Source organism: Rhopilema esculentum, chromosome 21 (assembly GCF_057945365.1).
Source record: "Rhopilema esculentum isolate cy_ngs chromosome 21, ASM5794536v1, whole genome shotgun sequence".
NCBI classification, from domain to species: Eukaryota; Metazoa; Cnidaria; class Scyphozoa; order Rhizostomeae; family Rhizostomatidae; genus Rhopilema; species Rhopilema esculentum.
The window spans coordinates 12,677,020-12,694,055 of NC_142835.1; the positions used below are offsets into that span (position 1 = coordinate 12,677,020).

The following is a 17,036-nucleotide window of genomic DNA, read 5'->3' on the forward strand; positions in this document are numbered from 1 at the left end:
GATCTCAATGGCTGATACTATGTTTGCAGTCAGGTTACACGGCTCACGATTTGGAAAAATACGGTGACACTTGCGTAACGCAGGTGGTTTCATTCAAATCATTGGTAGGCTTAAGTAAACAATGCAAGAAATCGCTGCATACTTTATTCACGTTGAGTACCAAAACATACACGAAAACGATAACCATATCTCCGAAAGTATGAAGCAGCTATTTTTTATGTGGCTCAGTCTAGCCACAAAATGCTTTGCAGACCCTAGCCCTATGATCAGTACGTATTTTTCTTTTCATAATAAAATCTCAAATGTAGTTTCAGATTTTTGTTCAGACTTTTTGAACGGCTTTTAGAACTTCACTGGCTGACATAAGATATTTTTTCATACTTAAGTTGTACAGGTAGTAGTTGCATACCAAGTTTTCTTTTTTCTGAAAAAGCATGAGCCAAGTATATCAAAAGGCTTCTGCTTTTCCATCACCCAAATTGACGAATGTTTTTCCTTGCTATGAAATGTGTTGCTATGTTTTCGAAACTGTTTACCGTGTGCTCTGCAAGCAATGAGGATGTCACTGGATAAGTCGATAGAACTTAATCCTCACAGCACCAGAATCAAACAGTTTTAATCATCACACATTTTGAAGAATGGTTATTTAATTTCTTGCACTAACTAGAATGCAGCATTGTACTTTTTACAGCGTCGTTCCTAGAATCATGCCCTTAGTTGAGTTCATATCGTTCTTCGTAAATTTCTTTCTTTCTTGCTTCCAGTCCCTTCCAGTTTGTCCTTTTTTTCGCAACATTCGGACAAACAGGCGACGGCCTATTATTTTAAATTACCTCTTGATAGGCTTTGTATTAGACTCGCATGACTTAAAATTGCTGCTTGGGCACTTGGCTAAACGCGAAACTGTCAACCTGTATTAATTTCATATTTTTGGTAAAATCAGTCGGTGGAGTTGAATACAGTTGTACAAGAGTACAACGATTAGAAACCTTTTTAGCCGTAGAGAGGGCGAAATATTGTACGCGGCACGATATGTTGCGTATGCAAGTGGGGCAAAGTAATGACTTCGAGGATCTGTGTTGCGTAACACAATTCTAAGCAGATTTTGATTTCTTGTAAGAGCGCTCTTCTTCAAATCTAACATTAAGCGAAAATTCCTAAAACTCAATGTAACCAAGTTATCGTATTCAAATTATCGATAATATGGAATATATTGTATAACAAAATCTGATAATAATTACATTGTATGAATATTCAACAGAACAAATTTTTTGTTCCAGACACAAAACTAAAATAAAATTTTGTTTGCATTACAGTGATTGGAATAAGAACAGTTTGCAAATCTTTGCACTGTTATATAAAAGATCATGGGCCATTTGAGCAAGCCACAAAACTGTGCTCCTCAAACTCATCAATCCTTGAAAAGCATTCTAATAGAAGCTATGAAAGGTTAGAAGGACTGTGGGAAGTGTGTCGATAAATTATTGTCCCAGCTGAACACTGCATTTCAGGAAATTTAAATGAATATGGGCTGGTTGCCATGCAATGCTAAAAGCAGTGGCGGACTGGCTTAGAATTTTTAACCGGCCACAAATACCTGGAGGGGTCCAGGTGGGTGTGGTCTGAAAATTAGGGCGTGGCCAAGTGAGCATTTCATCATAATTGATCAATTTCTAAGCAACATAACATATGTAGCTGAAATAGCAAAGTTGAGCTATTGATTACAAATGGGCGCTGAGTACTCTAATTGAAATTTAATATTAAATAATAAAAATTCTGTCTGATTTGGATTTCAGTAATTTTGCACAAGAGACTTTCTCGAAGAAACACAGTTAAAAGTGATAAGAAAACTAACCTAAGATGCAGAAAGGATAGCAAGTTTAAATTACAGAATATCTGAGGTGTGAGGAAGCCTTATCTTTACTGAAACTTAAACTAAAGATGGCAGATCTAAAAATGGCAAACTAGAAAGGAATGTCAGGAGCGGACTGGCCGGTCAGGCTACCTGGCGATCGCCCGGTGGGCCCTCCAAAAATTGTTGCAATTTTTCTTCATTTTAGTATGAAATGGCAACTTGGATTGTTTAGTAGGGGCCCTCTTCTCTTGCCATTACACCTAGACTCTAACGAGAAAAGTGGATACAGAATAAATATAAATAACACTTTGATGTATGTTAGTACTGAAAAAAACATTTTCCAAGATTCGGGGCCCCATGTAAGCACTCAGTATTCTGGGCCTAGGGCTCACTGTTCCTAATGCAATAATACGATACTTAATAGTAGTTCCAAATTCGGAAAAAATTTCTCATTGGGCCCTCAATTTCAGTGTTTGCAAGGACAGACAGATTTTTGAATCAATTTCTAGAAAGGTAGATTACTTTAATGCTAACCAGATAATGGAAACATTTCATTTTCAATTCAACTTAAACTACAATTACAAATCTCACTATTACAAGGTAATTTGCAATTGGCTAGCCTGGTTTTACAAGAAAAAACTATAACAATCGTAAGGTAAAAGGAAAAACTGAGAAAAATAAAACAACCAAAATTAAAACGGATGTAATTCCGGATTTGTCCATGGTTTATTTTTGCAACAAAATATGTAGTACGTAGTACGGATGGCAATGTTGGAAAGTTTAGAGATGAGATACCGTTTTTGTTGTTGATCGATGGAGAGAGAGTCACACATTTTGAAGAAGGAGATGCAGGAATTGCCAAAGATGCCAAGAGAGCTCATAGAAAGATTCACAAAAGAGACACATTTGAACTTTCGCTGTAAGTCAGATAGGAGAGGAGCATACTTGCTGTGTTTTCTTGTTGCATTTGTGTCAAGATTGGATTCAAAACCAACAGTAACCAATAATAATAATAATAATAATAATAATCAATTTATTTAAAGTTGGCGCTACATAGCTATTTACAAAGAAATGAGCTAATCCAAGCCAACTGTTAAAACTACTACAACTAAATACATACGAGATTAAATACATAAAATTTTAAATACAAAATGATCCATTAAAAAACTATAAAAACCTGAGCTATTTAAAAGATAGAATTACAAAAAACCAAGCTGTGGCACGAACGTCCTACATAGTTTGCATGTACAGTCTGTGCCATTCCAGCTTTTAATTTCTTTCTTAAACTCATTAATAGATTGAGCATTCCTTATGTGCTGAGGTAAAGAGAGCCAAAGACGCTGCCATCTATATTTGATAGTTTCGGTTCCATAAATGGTTGTTCTTACTCTTGGTACCATAAATTCATTATTATTTCTCAAATTATATTCTCATTATATTCAAATTAAATTATTTCTCAATAGATTTGACTATATACATCAAAACAGCGGTGGGCTCAGCCCTCCTCCTCCTTGTTTGTGCTTCGATCAGAAAAGAATCGTGTAACGCATAGAAAGCTGGAACAAAAGTTTTGCTCCAGCACATGTCTACCATTGTAGACTGAACAAGAAAGGGAGACAAGATGCAACTGGAATGCGTTAAAAGCTTTATACTCATAGTAGACATAGTTAGACTCTCTACTTTTGAAAATATCTTACTGAGAAAATTTAGTTACTGTCTTCTACAGGCTATATGTGTGTCAGAAATGTTGCGTTTGTCGCTAAAAGTTGAGATTATGATCTTGGTTATCGGTAGTTGTGGACAAAGTATCACCAGGGACGTCATTTCTTGGAATTACTGAGAAAGTTTGAAAAGATTGGCTTTTCTCGAACACATTTCACCGGTCAAAAACTGTCATCTTTAGCCACAAGTAAGTGTGCAGGAATAGAAAGCTAAAGCCTTAGCCTTTTCAACATGCTCATTCGAGAAAGAAATCTTCGCAGAACATTTTGAAGATGTTGTTTATTATTGTTTTACTTCAAGCCTTTTTCTATTTTTCATTCCATGAGGCAATACCTTACCCGTTCGTGTTTTATACTAAACGGTCCAGCGCAAGCAAAAAACTAGATTATTCGGTAAACGAATCTTTAAAACGATGCAGCAACCCCCGTTGAAGTATCATTCGCATCGCATTATCTTAATGCTATGGCTTGAGTCAAAGAAAAAGTTAACGCCGAGTTTGTTATTGAATCACTCCTTACTTTTTTGCTAACTGGCAAAAATTCAAGTGGACTCTACAATTAATGCCGGGCAGATTAACGTAATGGGACATCTTAAGGCCCCACATTTCTAAAATGGGGCCTTTTTTCTGCAAAGATGGGGCCGGTGGGCCAGTCCGCCACTGGCTAAAAGGGGCTGAATCAAATTGGAAAAGTAGCCTTGGAAGTACTTCTCGGTGAATTTGTTTCCTTATTTCCGTTAAAAAGAGATGATACGACAAAGGAAACTATGCAGTGCTGGTTGCTAAACATTCAACTTGCTCTTTCTACAATCTTTCTACATGAAACGAATGGTTCTCATCTTTGCTGCTTCTGCAACTTTGATAATTTGACAATGCAAAATATATTCTCAACGTTTCAGAACCAATTATTGTGTTCTCAACGTTTTAGAACCAATTACTGCGTTCATTTAAACACAGATATAAAAACACTTTCGTTTCTTCAGGTTTTGCTCCACCTGCACCAATTAGATGTTTAGATGACCCAGACATGGGAGAGTTTTGCAAAACATTCAAAGACAAGGGATTTTGCAAAACCAAAGTAGAGATGATGGAGATAGCCTGCTCAAAAACATGCGATTTCTGTCCTCAAGGTGAAGTTCAATCTACCTTTTCCCATGATATGTAATTGCATTTTATTTTCATATTCAAACATTTTCATATTCAGAATCGATTAAATCATGAGCTTGTTTCAACATTATTAAAGTTTAACATTTGTTGTACTTATTCCAACACCACACTAATCTCAAATTCAAATCGAATGAAAAACAACTGATAAAATAGGAAAAATGGATACGAACTGCATTGGTAATAGGGCCTATAATTGTCCATACGTATGTAGTACGTTCTTATCTTATCGTCCTTATTGAGTGTTTGACTTCATCAATTGCAGATAACTTCTCAAAGGACATTGATGACATTATAAAAGACCAAAAAAAGCTTGAAGAAGTGACTGGTGATGATGCAGAATCAATAAAACAGGATTTAAAAGAAGGGAAGGGCTTACCCACTGCACAAGGAGAATTTGAGGGCAAAGGGAAATCGGAAGCTGAAAAAGAGGCAACCGAAGTACCCGAGAACGAGGGTGGAAATGATAAAACTGAAAAAGGGAACTCGGGAAAAGAAAAAGGCAAAGGAGAATCGAAAGAAAGCAATGGTGAAAAAGGAAATAATAAGCAAGGTGGAGAAGAATTATCGGACGGTAGGAAATGTTACTTTCATCGACATATGCCTTAAGAGATGCTTGTATCTAGATAGGGCTGTATCTAGGGATTTTCTTTGGAATGAGAGAATTCAGCTGCTTGTTTTGGTCATGTTTCGATTCTTTCATGGATTTTTTCAAATGCACTAGCTGTCATCAACACAAAACTGTGCCATAATGCCCCTATTATGTCAATTCTTCCAACTTTAGATTCTAATCTGCGACACATTGTTAGACTTAGGATTAAACATGGAAGTAAATGATGCTTGAGGCTATGGTAATGGGGTATGATATGATAATAGGTCATGGTTAAGGTTCCGGCACAAAAGAGGCCGTACTAAAATGTTCATTTTTTAAAATTACTTTACCCCGGGGCATGAGGCAAGAAGTATTTCAAGCTTTCAAGCTAGCAGCATTACGAATATATCTATACGACCTATATTTTGGAGATGGTTCTTCAAAAACTAAACAGTAAACATTTTCAGAACCAAATTTCTTCATTTTTGCTTTAAACTAATAATATGAGAATTTAAAGCTTTCTAAACCAGATTTTGACAGCACATAAACAATTGGAAAATTAGAACATACACATGTATCTAATAATTGGTCAGCTAAATTTATTGACATGTGTGCAGTTCAAAAAGTCTCTAGTCGGTACCAGTTCACTCACATTTAGCAAATTAAATTTTTAGTTGACTTGCAACTTTTTCTAACTTACTTCACAAATCCTAAAATTTTACAGTTGAAGTATAACTACTAACAAAAATTGAATGTTTTGCAGGGTTTATTATAAATACTAAATTTGCACAGAAATCGAGAAATATTTTACTTCTACGATATATGGTATAGATATCGACCAATTTACATTTAATTGTTTGAAATTCATGTTACTATAAATTCGGATAGAATTATTCGGATATTTTTCTGGTGAGATAATTTCCCAAAGCCCGATAATTCTCATTCTTGCTCACATCCCTTTAAATTCACTATCTGAATGTTGTCAACAAATGTGGAATTTCGTCGATTGTGTTATACAACTAGTTTTGTCTGTCGTGCATCGTGTTTGTGGTTCATTATTGTTAATGAGAATGTCTTTCGATGTTTGCGTCAGTAATTTTGTTTGTCATCGTGCCATCTCTATTTTAGTTGTTATTAGTTCATTTGCCGTTAATTTGTGTCATTAGGGTTTTATGTGCGTCACTCGTGTTGTTAAAAGCGTATGTTCTTTGAGTGCAAGTCCAGTCGAGTCGAAGTTGTCGTTGAAAGAAGTCGTTATGTTGTAATCGTTAGTTGTTGCTAATTTATACTTTCGCTATTGAAGAATCTTGGTTTTAAAAAAAAAACGTTATTTTACATTGGTGACCACGACGTGACGAATTCGCAGAAAAAAAATGGAAATGATTTCAACAGAACAATTCAGAGAAGTTCTGTTGGATATTATAAAGACCGTTGTATCTCACATGGCCGAAAGGGTGAGGTTGGCAGAGGAGAATGGGAGAAATTTCTTCGTGAATCGAACTAATGTCTATCGTGCTGAAGATGGCCAGCCCATTTGCTATTGTTGTTTGCGCGTTGGTCACGTTGCCAAATATTGTAGGGACAGGAAATTTTCTTTAGCATCCCAGGAGAAGTGTGATCAAAATGAACCTGTGATTGTTGCCTCGGTAGCTGAAGAGCGACCTCGGGTTACCTTTATTGGCAACATCAAAAGAAATGAGCCACATTTTCAAGATCTTCAAATTCGAATCAAGAAATTGGAGGAGATTGTCAATGAATTGGAGTCACATAAACTATCACGACCAATGGTGACGCGACTGCCTTCTTCAAAACCAATGGAAGTTGACGAGGGTTTATTAGCCACAACATATGAAAAAAATTTGATTGACACTAAAAGAAGAGAAGGACCTTTACGTGTACATAATGTTGTTATAGCCTCGGATAGAGAACCGTATGGACGGAATAAACTTGGACAGGGACATTATTTCTTAGATGGTACTTGATTTACTCATTTCAGTAAAATTATTTGATTTGATTCTTCGTGCTGCCTTATAATACTTTTATGTTTCTTCCCCTTCGAGAGATCAAGCCAGGAGGCTTGTCTTTCAAAGGGGGGAGTAATGTTATACAACTAGTTTTGTCTGTCGTGCATCGTGTTTGTGGTTCATTATTGTTAATGAGAATGTCTTTCGATGTTTGCGTCAGTAATTTTGTTTGTCATCGTGCCATCTCTATTTTAGTTGTTATTAGTTCATTTGCCGTTAATTTGTGTCATTAGGGTTTTATGTGCGTCACTCGTGTTGTTAAAAGCGTATGTTCTTTGAGTGCAAGTCCAGTCGAGTCGAAGTTGTCGTTGAAAGAAGTCGTTATGTTGTAATCGTTAGTTGTTGCTAATTTATACTTTCGCTATTGAAGAATCTTGGTTTTAAAAAAAAAACGTTATTTTACAATTGTCTGTTCACAAGATTGCTTCGATTCCAGGTCAAGAAACAAAAGATATTGGAGCAACAAGCGGTAAGGCGTTTTCAGGGATAAATATTTTCAACAGTAAACTATTAAAAAACGTAAAAGCCAGGTACACCAGCATAACTTATATATCAGTTGTTTATCTAACCTCCTACCTTGTTGCATTTGTTCTTTATTTGTTTAAATAAAATTCTATAAGCCATTTATACTTCCATTTCTTTATCGTAGTATTGTCTTAGTATGAGGTTTCACAGAAATGAAATAATTGTAGCTGACTATAATAGACAATAAAACAAGTGGTAGTAATTTGCAGGCTGCGACAAGAAATGTCAGACTGAGTGTGTCCAGGCACATAACAAGTACCGTGCCAATCACGGAGCGCCTCCTTTGAAATGGGACAGGACGCTGGCCGACCAGGCTCAAGCAGTTGCTGATACGAACGCTGCCAGCAACAAGTTTGAGCATTCGGACTGGGCCGCCGGGAAAGGGGGAGAATGCATTGCATGGGGGCCAATAAAACCCTCGTGGCTTATAGCAGTAAAAGATTGGCACGATGAAGAAAAGAACTATGACTGGACAACGGGCAAGTCAAAAAATGGAAAAGCCATTGGGCATTTTACACAAGTTGTTTGGAAGAAAGCTACAAAGATTGGTTGTGGTGTGAGTGAAATGACTATGTACGGATCGAAGGGGCCATTTTACATCGCTCAAATGGATGTAGTAGGAATTGTTCAGAATAAGAAGGAATTGGACTTGGTTGGAAGACCGAAAGAGGTATTTATGTTAACTTGCGCAATCCTTCTAGATTACTCTGATGTGAATAATTCAGTTGACTACCCGTGTACCTGTGACAATGTTGAAAAATAATGTGCCCGTGTGCGTGACTTGAAGGAGGCCTTGTGGCTAATTCAACCTGTAGGCTTGTATTCCAATCCATGTTGTTTCAACTTTGAAGGTTCTGACTCAGGATGCGCTTGCAATTGTCACAAATTGCACTTTCTCAAAAGGCACATGCTTAAAACTTTTCTTTTTGTAGCTTCTTAACATTGCTTGAAAACATTATGGTGGCTAATTGCCAGAGAGATTTTAATCCATTGAAATAATTGCACTTTGGAAACCGAATTTTACCCAGAAAGTCCTATTTCACAAGTTGTAGATGACAAGAGGGGGACAAGATTGAGATATCAGGCGCGCAACCAGAAATTTCATAGGGCAGGGGTCTAAGACACAAAAAGGGCACTAATTAAACTTCAGAAAAGGTCCACCGGGGCATTTGTTTAGGTACACCGAAAATATGAGCAGTTAGTAAATCTGTAAATATTGTACGCGAGACAAGGGAAACTGATCAATAGAGAAAAGTTGTGGTGTACGGTTTATTTTGTGGTGAGGTGTGATGAAGTTTAGGAGGCCCGAAGGAGAGGGGAAATGGAAAAAACAATGCCTCTTGCGAGCGGAGCGAGCAAAAATTTTGCCACCACACCCTTGCAAATAGCTTAAATTCACTAATTCGTTTAAGATGTTTTACTTTTTAATTGCAATTTTGTTACTTTTAATAAATTCCATTTAAAAACGGAATTCATTGCTTTGTGAGGCTCCCTAGACCTCGAGGCCCTAGGGCAATTTGCCCCTTTGTCCCCCTCTCGGCGACCCTGCTGTCATCTCCTTTTCCCAGCGCCAGTGTTGTGGCCAAAGTGTTGTGTTGTGGCCAAAGTGTAAAACCTCGCGTGACGTCACTACTAACGTTAGAAAGACTTCCCGCTACATGGGCTGCGACACAGTTTGGATAGTGGGGTGGGGGGTTGGGGCAAGGGAAAATTTGTGCAATTTCAAGTTTTGCGAAAATGTCATGTGAGAAAGATTTTGTGAAAAGTTATATTGGTCTGCAAAAAAGGGGGGCAATGGCCACCCACCCCCTTCGTCGGAGGCCCTGCACCAGCCTAAAAGATTATTTATGAAAATTAGTATAGCAGCATTCACGTAGAATTAATGTCAAATATTTTATGATAGGATGACATGAATTGGTTTAAAGATCTACGAGACAAACAGATGAAATCAGGAGGAAAGAGCAACAGAGCTCGAAGGGCGCAATTCCTGCAAAAACCACAACGATGAGCAATTCCACAAAAAAACTATTTCAGCTGCTTTAACAAGGTACTCAAAATCTACGCAAGGTCACACCTCACATGCATTTGAAGCAACACAAATGACCTAAAAAATATCACAGAGACCCAGTTAGAAAATTTCATAGGAGGGGCAAAAAACTGAGATTTTCCGACAAAAATCTAACAAACATTTTTAATGTTTTTACACATTTGAACATAGTTTAGTTCAGTTCAGTTCGGTTCAGTGGTGTCGTTCCTAGAAGTCGATTGTCTAATTTTTTGAAATCCGTTGAAAAACCTTTTTTGGGGGTGGGGTGGAGTTGGGCTGATCGGATCGATTTCGACTTTCGCACTTGGTAGTAAGCCACCGTTACGAAAAATGCTGCTTGAGAAAGCTGCTTGTCTAAAAATTTCAAAATGGTTAAAAAGTTACTAAAAAAAAGATTTTCCAAGAGTCTGAAGGGCGCGGCCGAGAAAATTTGTTTTGCCAATCCCAAATATCGACGACGCCACTGGTTCAGTTTGCACTGGCGACGCAACTGGTTCAGATCAGTTCAGCTTAGTTCAGTTCAGTTTTTTATACTTCAAAATTCTTATACATACAATATCTTACTACACTACAACTACATTACAACTAATTACATACAATGTTCACATATTACATATAATACTTATAGAAACAAGCAATAAATAACAATTACATAAGATTTTGTTTGCAGGGGAGTTTCTTTAGGAGGAGCTCTCTCAATAGATGAACAAATTGAGGAGAGAGGACCCCCTTTTCTACGGTGGTTTTACATATAATTGAACAAAGAATCAAATTTGTTAGTTCTTGTCGAATGAAAAGGTTTTAAGCTTTTGACAAAAACTGACAACAGACAAAGGTCAATTTATACCTACTGGAATATTGTTCCAAAAATTTAATACCAAGGAAGTGCACAGATCTGATACCAGATTGCAAAGTATTTCTTCGTATCAGAAATGTCATTTTTGTGGCTTGCCTTCTACCATATTGGTGAGGATTTAACACAGATTCACAAAAGTTGTGACACAGATTCAAAGCATAATATAACGACATTAGAACTGAAATAAAACCGGAGATTAAGTCTAATTATTTACTAAAAGTCATCCTCTTCGCAAAAGGCATTCTTAAGTTGCTTATCTGATTCAGAATAACTGAAGAAATCTTTATAATAACCCTTAAAGACTGTCCTCTCAAAAAGTAACACTTGGAGAAAAATAGAAAACCATGTTTTATTTCCGACAAGATCAGAAATTCTCCGACAAAATAGCTATTTAGCTTTACAGGAGGGTTTTGGCTCCCTGACCCCCCTCTATCTACGCTCCTGCAGAGACCTTCAATGATCGCAGACATTGTTGCCCACCCCTGACACTGATGTAGAGCAGGGGTGGACAAGCTTTTTGGAGACTGGGTGAGATCCTCCAAAATTTCTCTAAACAGGCCAAAGGTAATAAGAAAAACAATTACAATAGTTGTAACAAAATGATAACAATAGTAATGAAAAACTTTCATTTAAATTCAATTACACTACAATTAAAAACCTCTCTTTTACATAGATAGTTTGGAGCGATAGGTAAGACTGTTGGATAGGAACACCCGTGATCCATACTCAACTATCATGAGAGCAATCTTGGAAAGTCCCTCGAGAATTCTGCTGTCCTGTCTTTAAGCAGGATGAATTCGTGACAACGGATAGTGAACAAATCTTTCCATGATTCCCAGGTTTGATGAAGATATTAGATAATCTAATTTTGAATCGATGTGTTTCATTCAATATTTGCAGCCCCTCGGAAAACTAGAGTATGATATTTTCTAATCTCGCGGGCCACAAAAATTCTCTGCCCGACAGGGAAACGTTTTTGTGGAAAACCTACTGTAATACAGTGCCACAAACTTCAAACCCTTAAATTTTTAAGGGTAGGTCTCAAAGCATTTACCACATATTGTAAAAATTTTGAATCTTCGTTTGTGATGTAGAACAGAAATTTTTCCAGCAAATTTTTTCATTTCATTATCGATTTATCGCTTATCAGACACATCATTTGTAGAAAGTCAAGTAAAGAGCAGCCCAGGGTGAATAAACACTCCTGCCTGACATCAAATCTTCTGTGCCTCTATATTTTTGTGGTGCTTTCCTGGATTGAAACAACTGGATTGAATAGACTATGAAGGGATAGTTTTTGCCGACACATGCAAAATAGAGCACGACATAAGCAGTGCAGAGCATTTTTATAAAGATTTCACTACCTGAAATAGCGTTCAAGATATTTGGGGTTTCTATAATCCCTAAAATCCTGAGTAGTTTTTTCGGATCTTTGAAAAGTTTTGACAGGGATTTCTGGATTTCTTCGGAATTTCTAAAGATTTCCAGGGATTTTTCTTAGACGTTAAACATTCTTAATACCATTGAAAATGTGTAAATGTATCGTAAACTAATCGGCAATCTTTTTAATTAAATGATATCAAAGCCGAGGTGACTCATTACTAATTTCTTAGTGTGACGTCATAAAAGTATATTATTTAGAATTTTTGGATTCTAGCTGCATAGCCTTAAAAAACACCATGAAATACTTCAAAAAAGCAAAACCTATAGAATCCATTGATTAAATCTATAGAATCTGAGTTATATATGGCAAATGAAATCTTTGAATTTTGCTAGCGAATTGCATTGTTATGAACAGAGACAAAATATCAAAACTACAAAAGTATCTGCAAATAATGAAGGTCTAGCCTAATCCCAGTCAAATTGTTGGGACAAAATGCAATTTTTGTAGTTTTCTTCTTTACGTTGCCCTTGTAAATTCGAATCCCCCCTTCCCCGTAGATCAAAGTTGGACTTATAGTTCTATCACTTTTGCTTCAAAATCATGCATTCAACATTGAGTTGGGGGAAGGGGAAAAAGGAAAGCGAAAATATCAATTTCTTTAAAAAGTCTCAACTAATTTTGTCAGTCTCCCATCCACTTCGCAACACATTTACCTGATATTGCAGGTTTAGAGGTATTTCATGATGCTGTTGCATGTAATTGTGTCCAAATTAAAAAATCTATTGTATTGTATTGTATTGTATTGTATTGTATTGTATTATACTGCATTGTATTGTATTGTATCGTGTTTTATGTATCGGATCCTATCGTATCGTTTCATTTTCCCCACTAAATACTTCCACGACACAAAACTTACCCTAAAAATGTTTCAGACATTCTCATTTGCTTCTGCCCAGATACCTGCAATCAATGGCGCCCCCAGCCGCTAGGGCACGCCCTTTTAAGCCCCCCTCTATTTGTCACCAGAAAACGCCCTTTAACTAGCAAGGAACGCCAATTTCACTTAAAGGGAACGCCCTTGCCTAACTTTTAGCTATGTAAAGGCAGTTTGAAAATCATAGGATTACATTAAATAAAATACGTTGCCAAAATATCACCCCTCCTCCAACATTTTCTCATCGGATTCGGATGGAATACAAACTTGATCCTGCCCAATGGCGGCGCCAGGCACTAAGCTCTAAGGGGGAGCAAAACAAAAAATTGAGGCTACGCTCTATTTATTACAGAAAACGACTTTTTCCCAACAGGGAACGCCAATTTTATCTGAAGGGAATGCCCATGATTAACTTTTGGCTTACATCACAAAAAGCACGTTGTCAAAATATAACCTCTCCCCTAACATTTTCTCATCGAATTTAGACGCAATAAAATATTAGCCCTGCCGAGAACTGGGGGGACGTGTCACACCAGTCCCCCTGTGGCGCCGCTACTGATCCTTCCGAAAACTAGGGGGGGATTCCTGGCGGCACATGTAGTAAAGATAAGAGCACCCGTCTTTGGGGGGCATGTCTGCAATCTGTAGGTAGTTGCTTTACCACATTTTGAAAAGCGGGGGCCCCCTTTGCCCCCTCCCTGGTTTCTGTCTATGGTTTCAACAAGTAGTTATGGTAACCAGAAAGCTCCAGCGCAGCAACCTCAATATTAGCATCCAGTCTTTCATCTTCTTCGTCTCTGCTGCATTTATTGAGCATTGCTGACATTTTTGGCACTGTTTAGCTGATTTTCAATTCACCTCCCGAACATCTATTAAAGTTTGTAAAAAATTAAAGAATACTACTTCAGTTGCTGTTTCAAAACATCGACTCGCGGTGGTCCTTAAAAAATCCCCAAAAAAGTTGGCTAGAAAGTTTCAGTTTGATCAGATGGAGTTGCCCAATTAAATTTTCCATAGTCATTTTGCGTCAACAGGGAAGCAGATAGCCAAACTGTCTGTCCTAACAACTTGCCCAAAAACAACATTGTCAGTTGAAGCAATAGATCTTTGTAATTTCAGTTAGGTAGGCATTGTCATCCACCTATTGTCCAACAGATTATCTAGAGGTTCGATAATTTGTTATAGCGAAGCGGAAGTGACGAAACGTGAGAATTGGGATATTCTTAAAAATGTTAGTTTTAAGTTCAAAGCTAGAGGCATGGCCAGAAAAGAAAACTCGCGTATATCTCAAACTATAAGCTTTGTGAAAAGACGTTTAAAATTCTGCACAATAACAATAGCGCTTACTAGCCGTCAAACGAAGACCATAAAAAGTAAGAACATAATTGAGAAGTAGTTAATCTAACTAGTTAAAATTCTGTTTAACAGTAACAGGACCATACAGAATAAAATATATTAACACTAAGCAAAAATTTTATTAAAATAAATATTAACCTATACAAGAGCCTCAGTCCTGCTTCTAAACACAAATCCGTTCTAGTAACTCGGGCATTGAGGGGTGATTTCTTTGTAATGAAAGAAATATAATCTTTGAAGTCAATTCATACGCTATATGGAAATACTCTATATAAGATAGCTGGATGCATAACGCCGCAGTAAAAGAAACACTTAAGCTAGACTAGCAACATGTCGAACCACTCGCATCAAAGACAAGTGCTGAAACTTACACCTGCAATCAAGTGAATTGAGGTCTAACCCTGGCCCATCATTGCTTCTTCCTAAGGTGAGTCAATGCTTTTGCAAAAACTACCGAAATCAAAAGGGCAGTTACCTCGAGCTTCGAATGTTTGTTAAACACGTGCCTTTCTCATTACCACCATTAACGCTAATAAATATATATTTTCGTATAAATTGGACATGCCGATAATATTATTATAATGACGATTCATTTTGCTATAAATTGTTATGTCTATTGCGTTTCAAATAGAAAAGAAAAACTACATAAAGAAGCCCTTTTCTCTGTGAGAAAAATGCGGTTTGAATTGAAGGGCTTTTGTGACGAAAAGAACAGCGCAACCAGAGAAGGTGAGTTACTAACACTCTGTTTGATCCTGCGACGTTCTTACGGTGCTTGCAGTACTTGTCCCTGTGCTGGACGTAGGGTCATTCAAATTCACGACGTATCTTTTTTCCTTTCTTCTTTCGCTTGTTCCCCTCCCTTCAATCTCACTGTTTATGCTTGATTTAGAATCCTTTGTCGAGCCCAAGGATTCGTTCCGCTCTAAGGCAGATATAACTGACAATGGCTGTGCGACATTGCCATTTGATAGGCCAGTTTTGACACTGTCATCAAAAACTTCATCTCCTGGATCAATCTCCTCTTTTTCAGTGGGTTTTTTAGTTCGTTCGAGACTAGAATCGTGCTGCTTTAGGTTAGATATAGTTAATGGCTTTGTTAACTTCTTTTCCCGTCCTAGACTGGAATCATGTTGTCGCAAATTTGACATTGTCAGTGGAGTCCCAAATGATGCTGGAACTTCACCTTCGTTACCGCCAAATCTGAGTCCTGAAGCGTCACTAGGTGCAGCCTGGTTGGACGACCGCTGGCGATGTTTGTTACTTGAGGAAGGAGCATTTGACAGACTGCTGGCTCCAGTCCGCTTAGGGTTATTTGATAAGTAGCTACTGAAAGAAATCGGTGTTACAGATGGCGGTGAACAAGTTTCCTGCCTCATTCGCTGGTTTGCAGCATTAGATCGGCTAGATTTACCTTTGGATGCTATCATTGCGTCTATTTTTTCCATCTTCAGTTTGTGCTGCCGATCTGTTGGTGTCGGACGACTGGGAGGAGCTTGCAAACCTGGCATGTTCGAGAGGGAGTAATCGAAGTCCATGAATCCACCACACTCAACAACAGCAGCAACAGCTTGTGCGAAATCCTCATCGGTTAAAAACGAGCCATCACTGCTTACAGCACTCATTCTGCTAGGCGATGACGATCCACTAGAACTGGGTGACGAATTAGTAACGGACTCTGCCCATTGCAACAGGATGTCACTTGTTAATCCATCCAAATCAATTGGAGGAGGAAGTGCTTTGCTCTTTGGTTTTTTCTTCTCTGAAGCAGCATCGCTGTACACAGATGGCTCCATCTCCGATTGATAAAGCTCAGATGACATCATCGATGATGACTGAGACATCCGACGAGATGACACTGAAGGAGCATGTCCTGATCTGCCAGTATAAGGATACTTATTTAATGACGTCATTGATCCTTGTGAAGCACGTGATGTGGCTCTGCTTCCATTATTATCGCTTAGAGCTGAGGCTGACGTCTTTGGAGAGGAGGGGGGACTTCCAGCACTTGAACCTGGCTTTGATGCAGTTGCCGGGTAATCTGCCCAGTTCAACACTTCCAATTTTGGAAAAGGCTTTAAAGAGTTTTTGGCCTTCCTCTTCAAAGTGTCTTCACCAGAAACTAAAACCTCCGGTGCCTCTTTCATTTTCTCTCGTTTCCATGTAGCTTGCGTGTTATTCTCCATACAGTTAACAAGATCAGATTCAAATTTTTTGCTGGATGTCCTTACAATTTCTGCATGTCTCTCTAGCATACTCTTTTTGCTTGCACTGAGGTCATCCATTTCCATATCGTTGAAGGTTTGCGGAGAATCAAAGGCAGCTTGAATCTTTAGTCTTGGCTTGTCTTGTGACACATCGATATTTCGCTTTAAACTTGTCTTTGGACTTGACGCGTAACGCTCCATTAATTTATCACTTTTCAGATTGTTTAAAAATATCTCTCTGTTTGCACTAGACACCGAGCCTAAAATGGAAGCAGCTCAGTTAAAAAGTGTCAATGCAGCTCAAGTATAGAGAATGGAAGCATTACTGAAGCATTGTAGCTAACAGTATTGTCTAAGTGAAAATTGTAAAAA

The 17,036-nt window shown here is 37.8% G+C and overlaps 2 protein-coding genes across 6 annotated transcripts in view; one reads left to right on the plus strand and one right to left on the minus strand.

The window, feature by feature from the left end:
* On the plus strand, nt 1–14,893 carry LOC148957730 (uncharacterized). Of its 3 annotated transcripts, none has more exons than XR_016145206.1 (7): nt 1–269; nt 4,559–4,705; nt 5,005–5,313; nt 7,792–7,824; nt 8,090–8,550; nt 9,784–10,923; nt 10,979–14,893. XR_016145206.1 is itself a non-coding variant. In XM_089115165.1 (7 exons), the coding sequence occupies exons 1-6, from the start codon at nt 122–124 to the stop codon at nt 9,886–9,888; spliced, it is 1,203 nt and encodes a 400-aa protein (XP_088971291.1). In that variant the 5' UTR covers nt 1–121; the 3' UTR covers nt 9,889–9,927; nt 11,457–14,893. The 3 variants fall into 3 exon arrangements, 2 of the variants coding, with proteins under 2 accessions (XP_088971291.1, XP_088971290.1); XM_089115165.1 differs by having other exon boundaries at nt 9,784–9,927; nt 11,457–14,893; XM_089115164.1 differs by having other exon boundaries at nt 9,784–14,893.
* Nucleotides 14,385–17,036, minus strand: part of LOC135684375 (uncharacterized) — a 20,435-nt gene continuing 17,783 nt past the window's right edge. For all 3 annotated transcript variants that reach the window (XM_065199917.2, XM_065199915.2, XM_065199916.2), the window contains exon 18: nt 14,385–16,924. In XM_065199917.2, the coding sequence (XP_065055989.2) occupies nt 15,195–16,924 (1,730 nt within the window). In that variant the 3' untranslated portion in view covers nt 14,385–15,194. The remainder of the gene's footprint in view (nt 16,925–17,036) is intronic.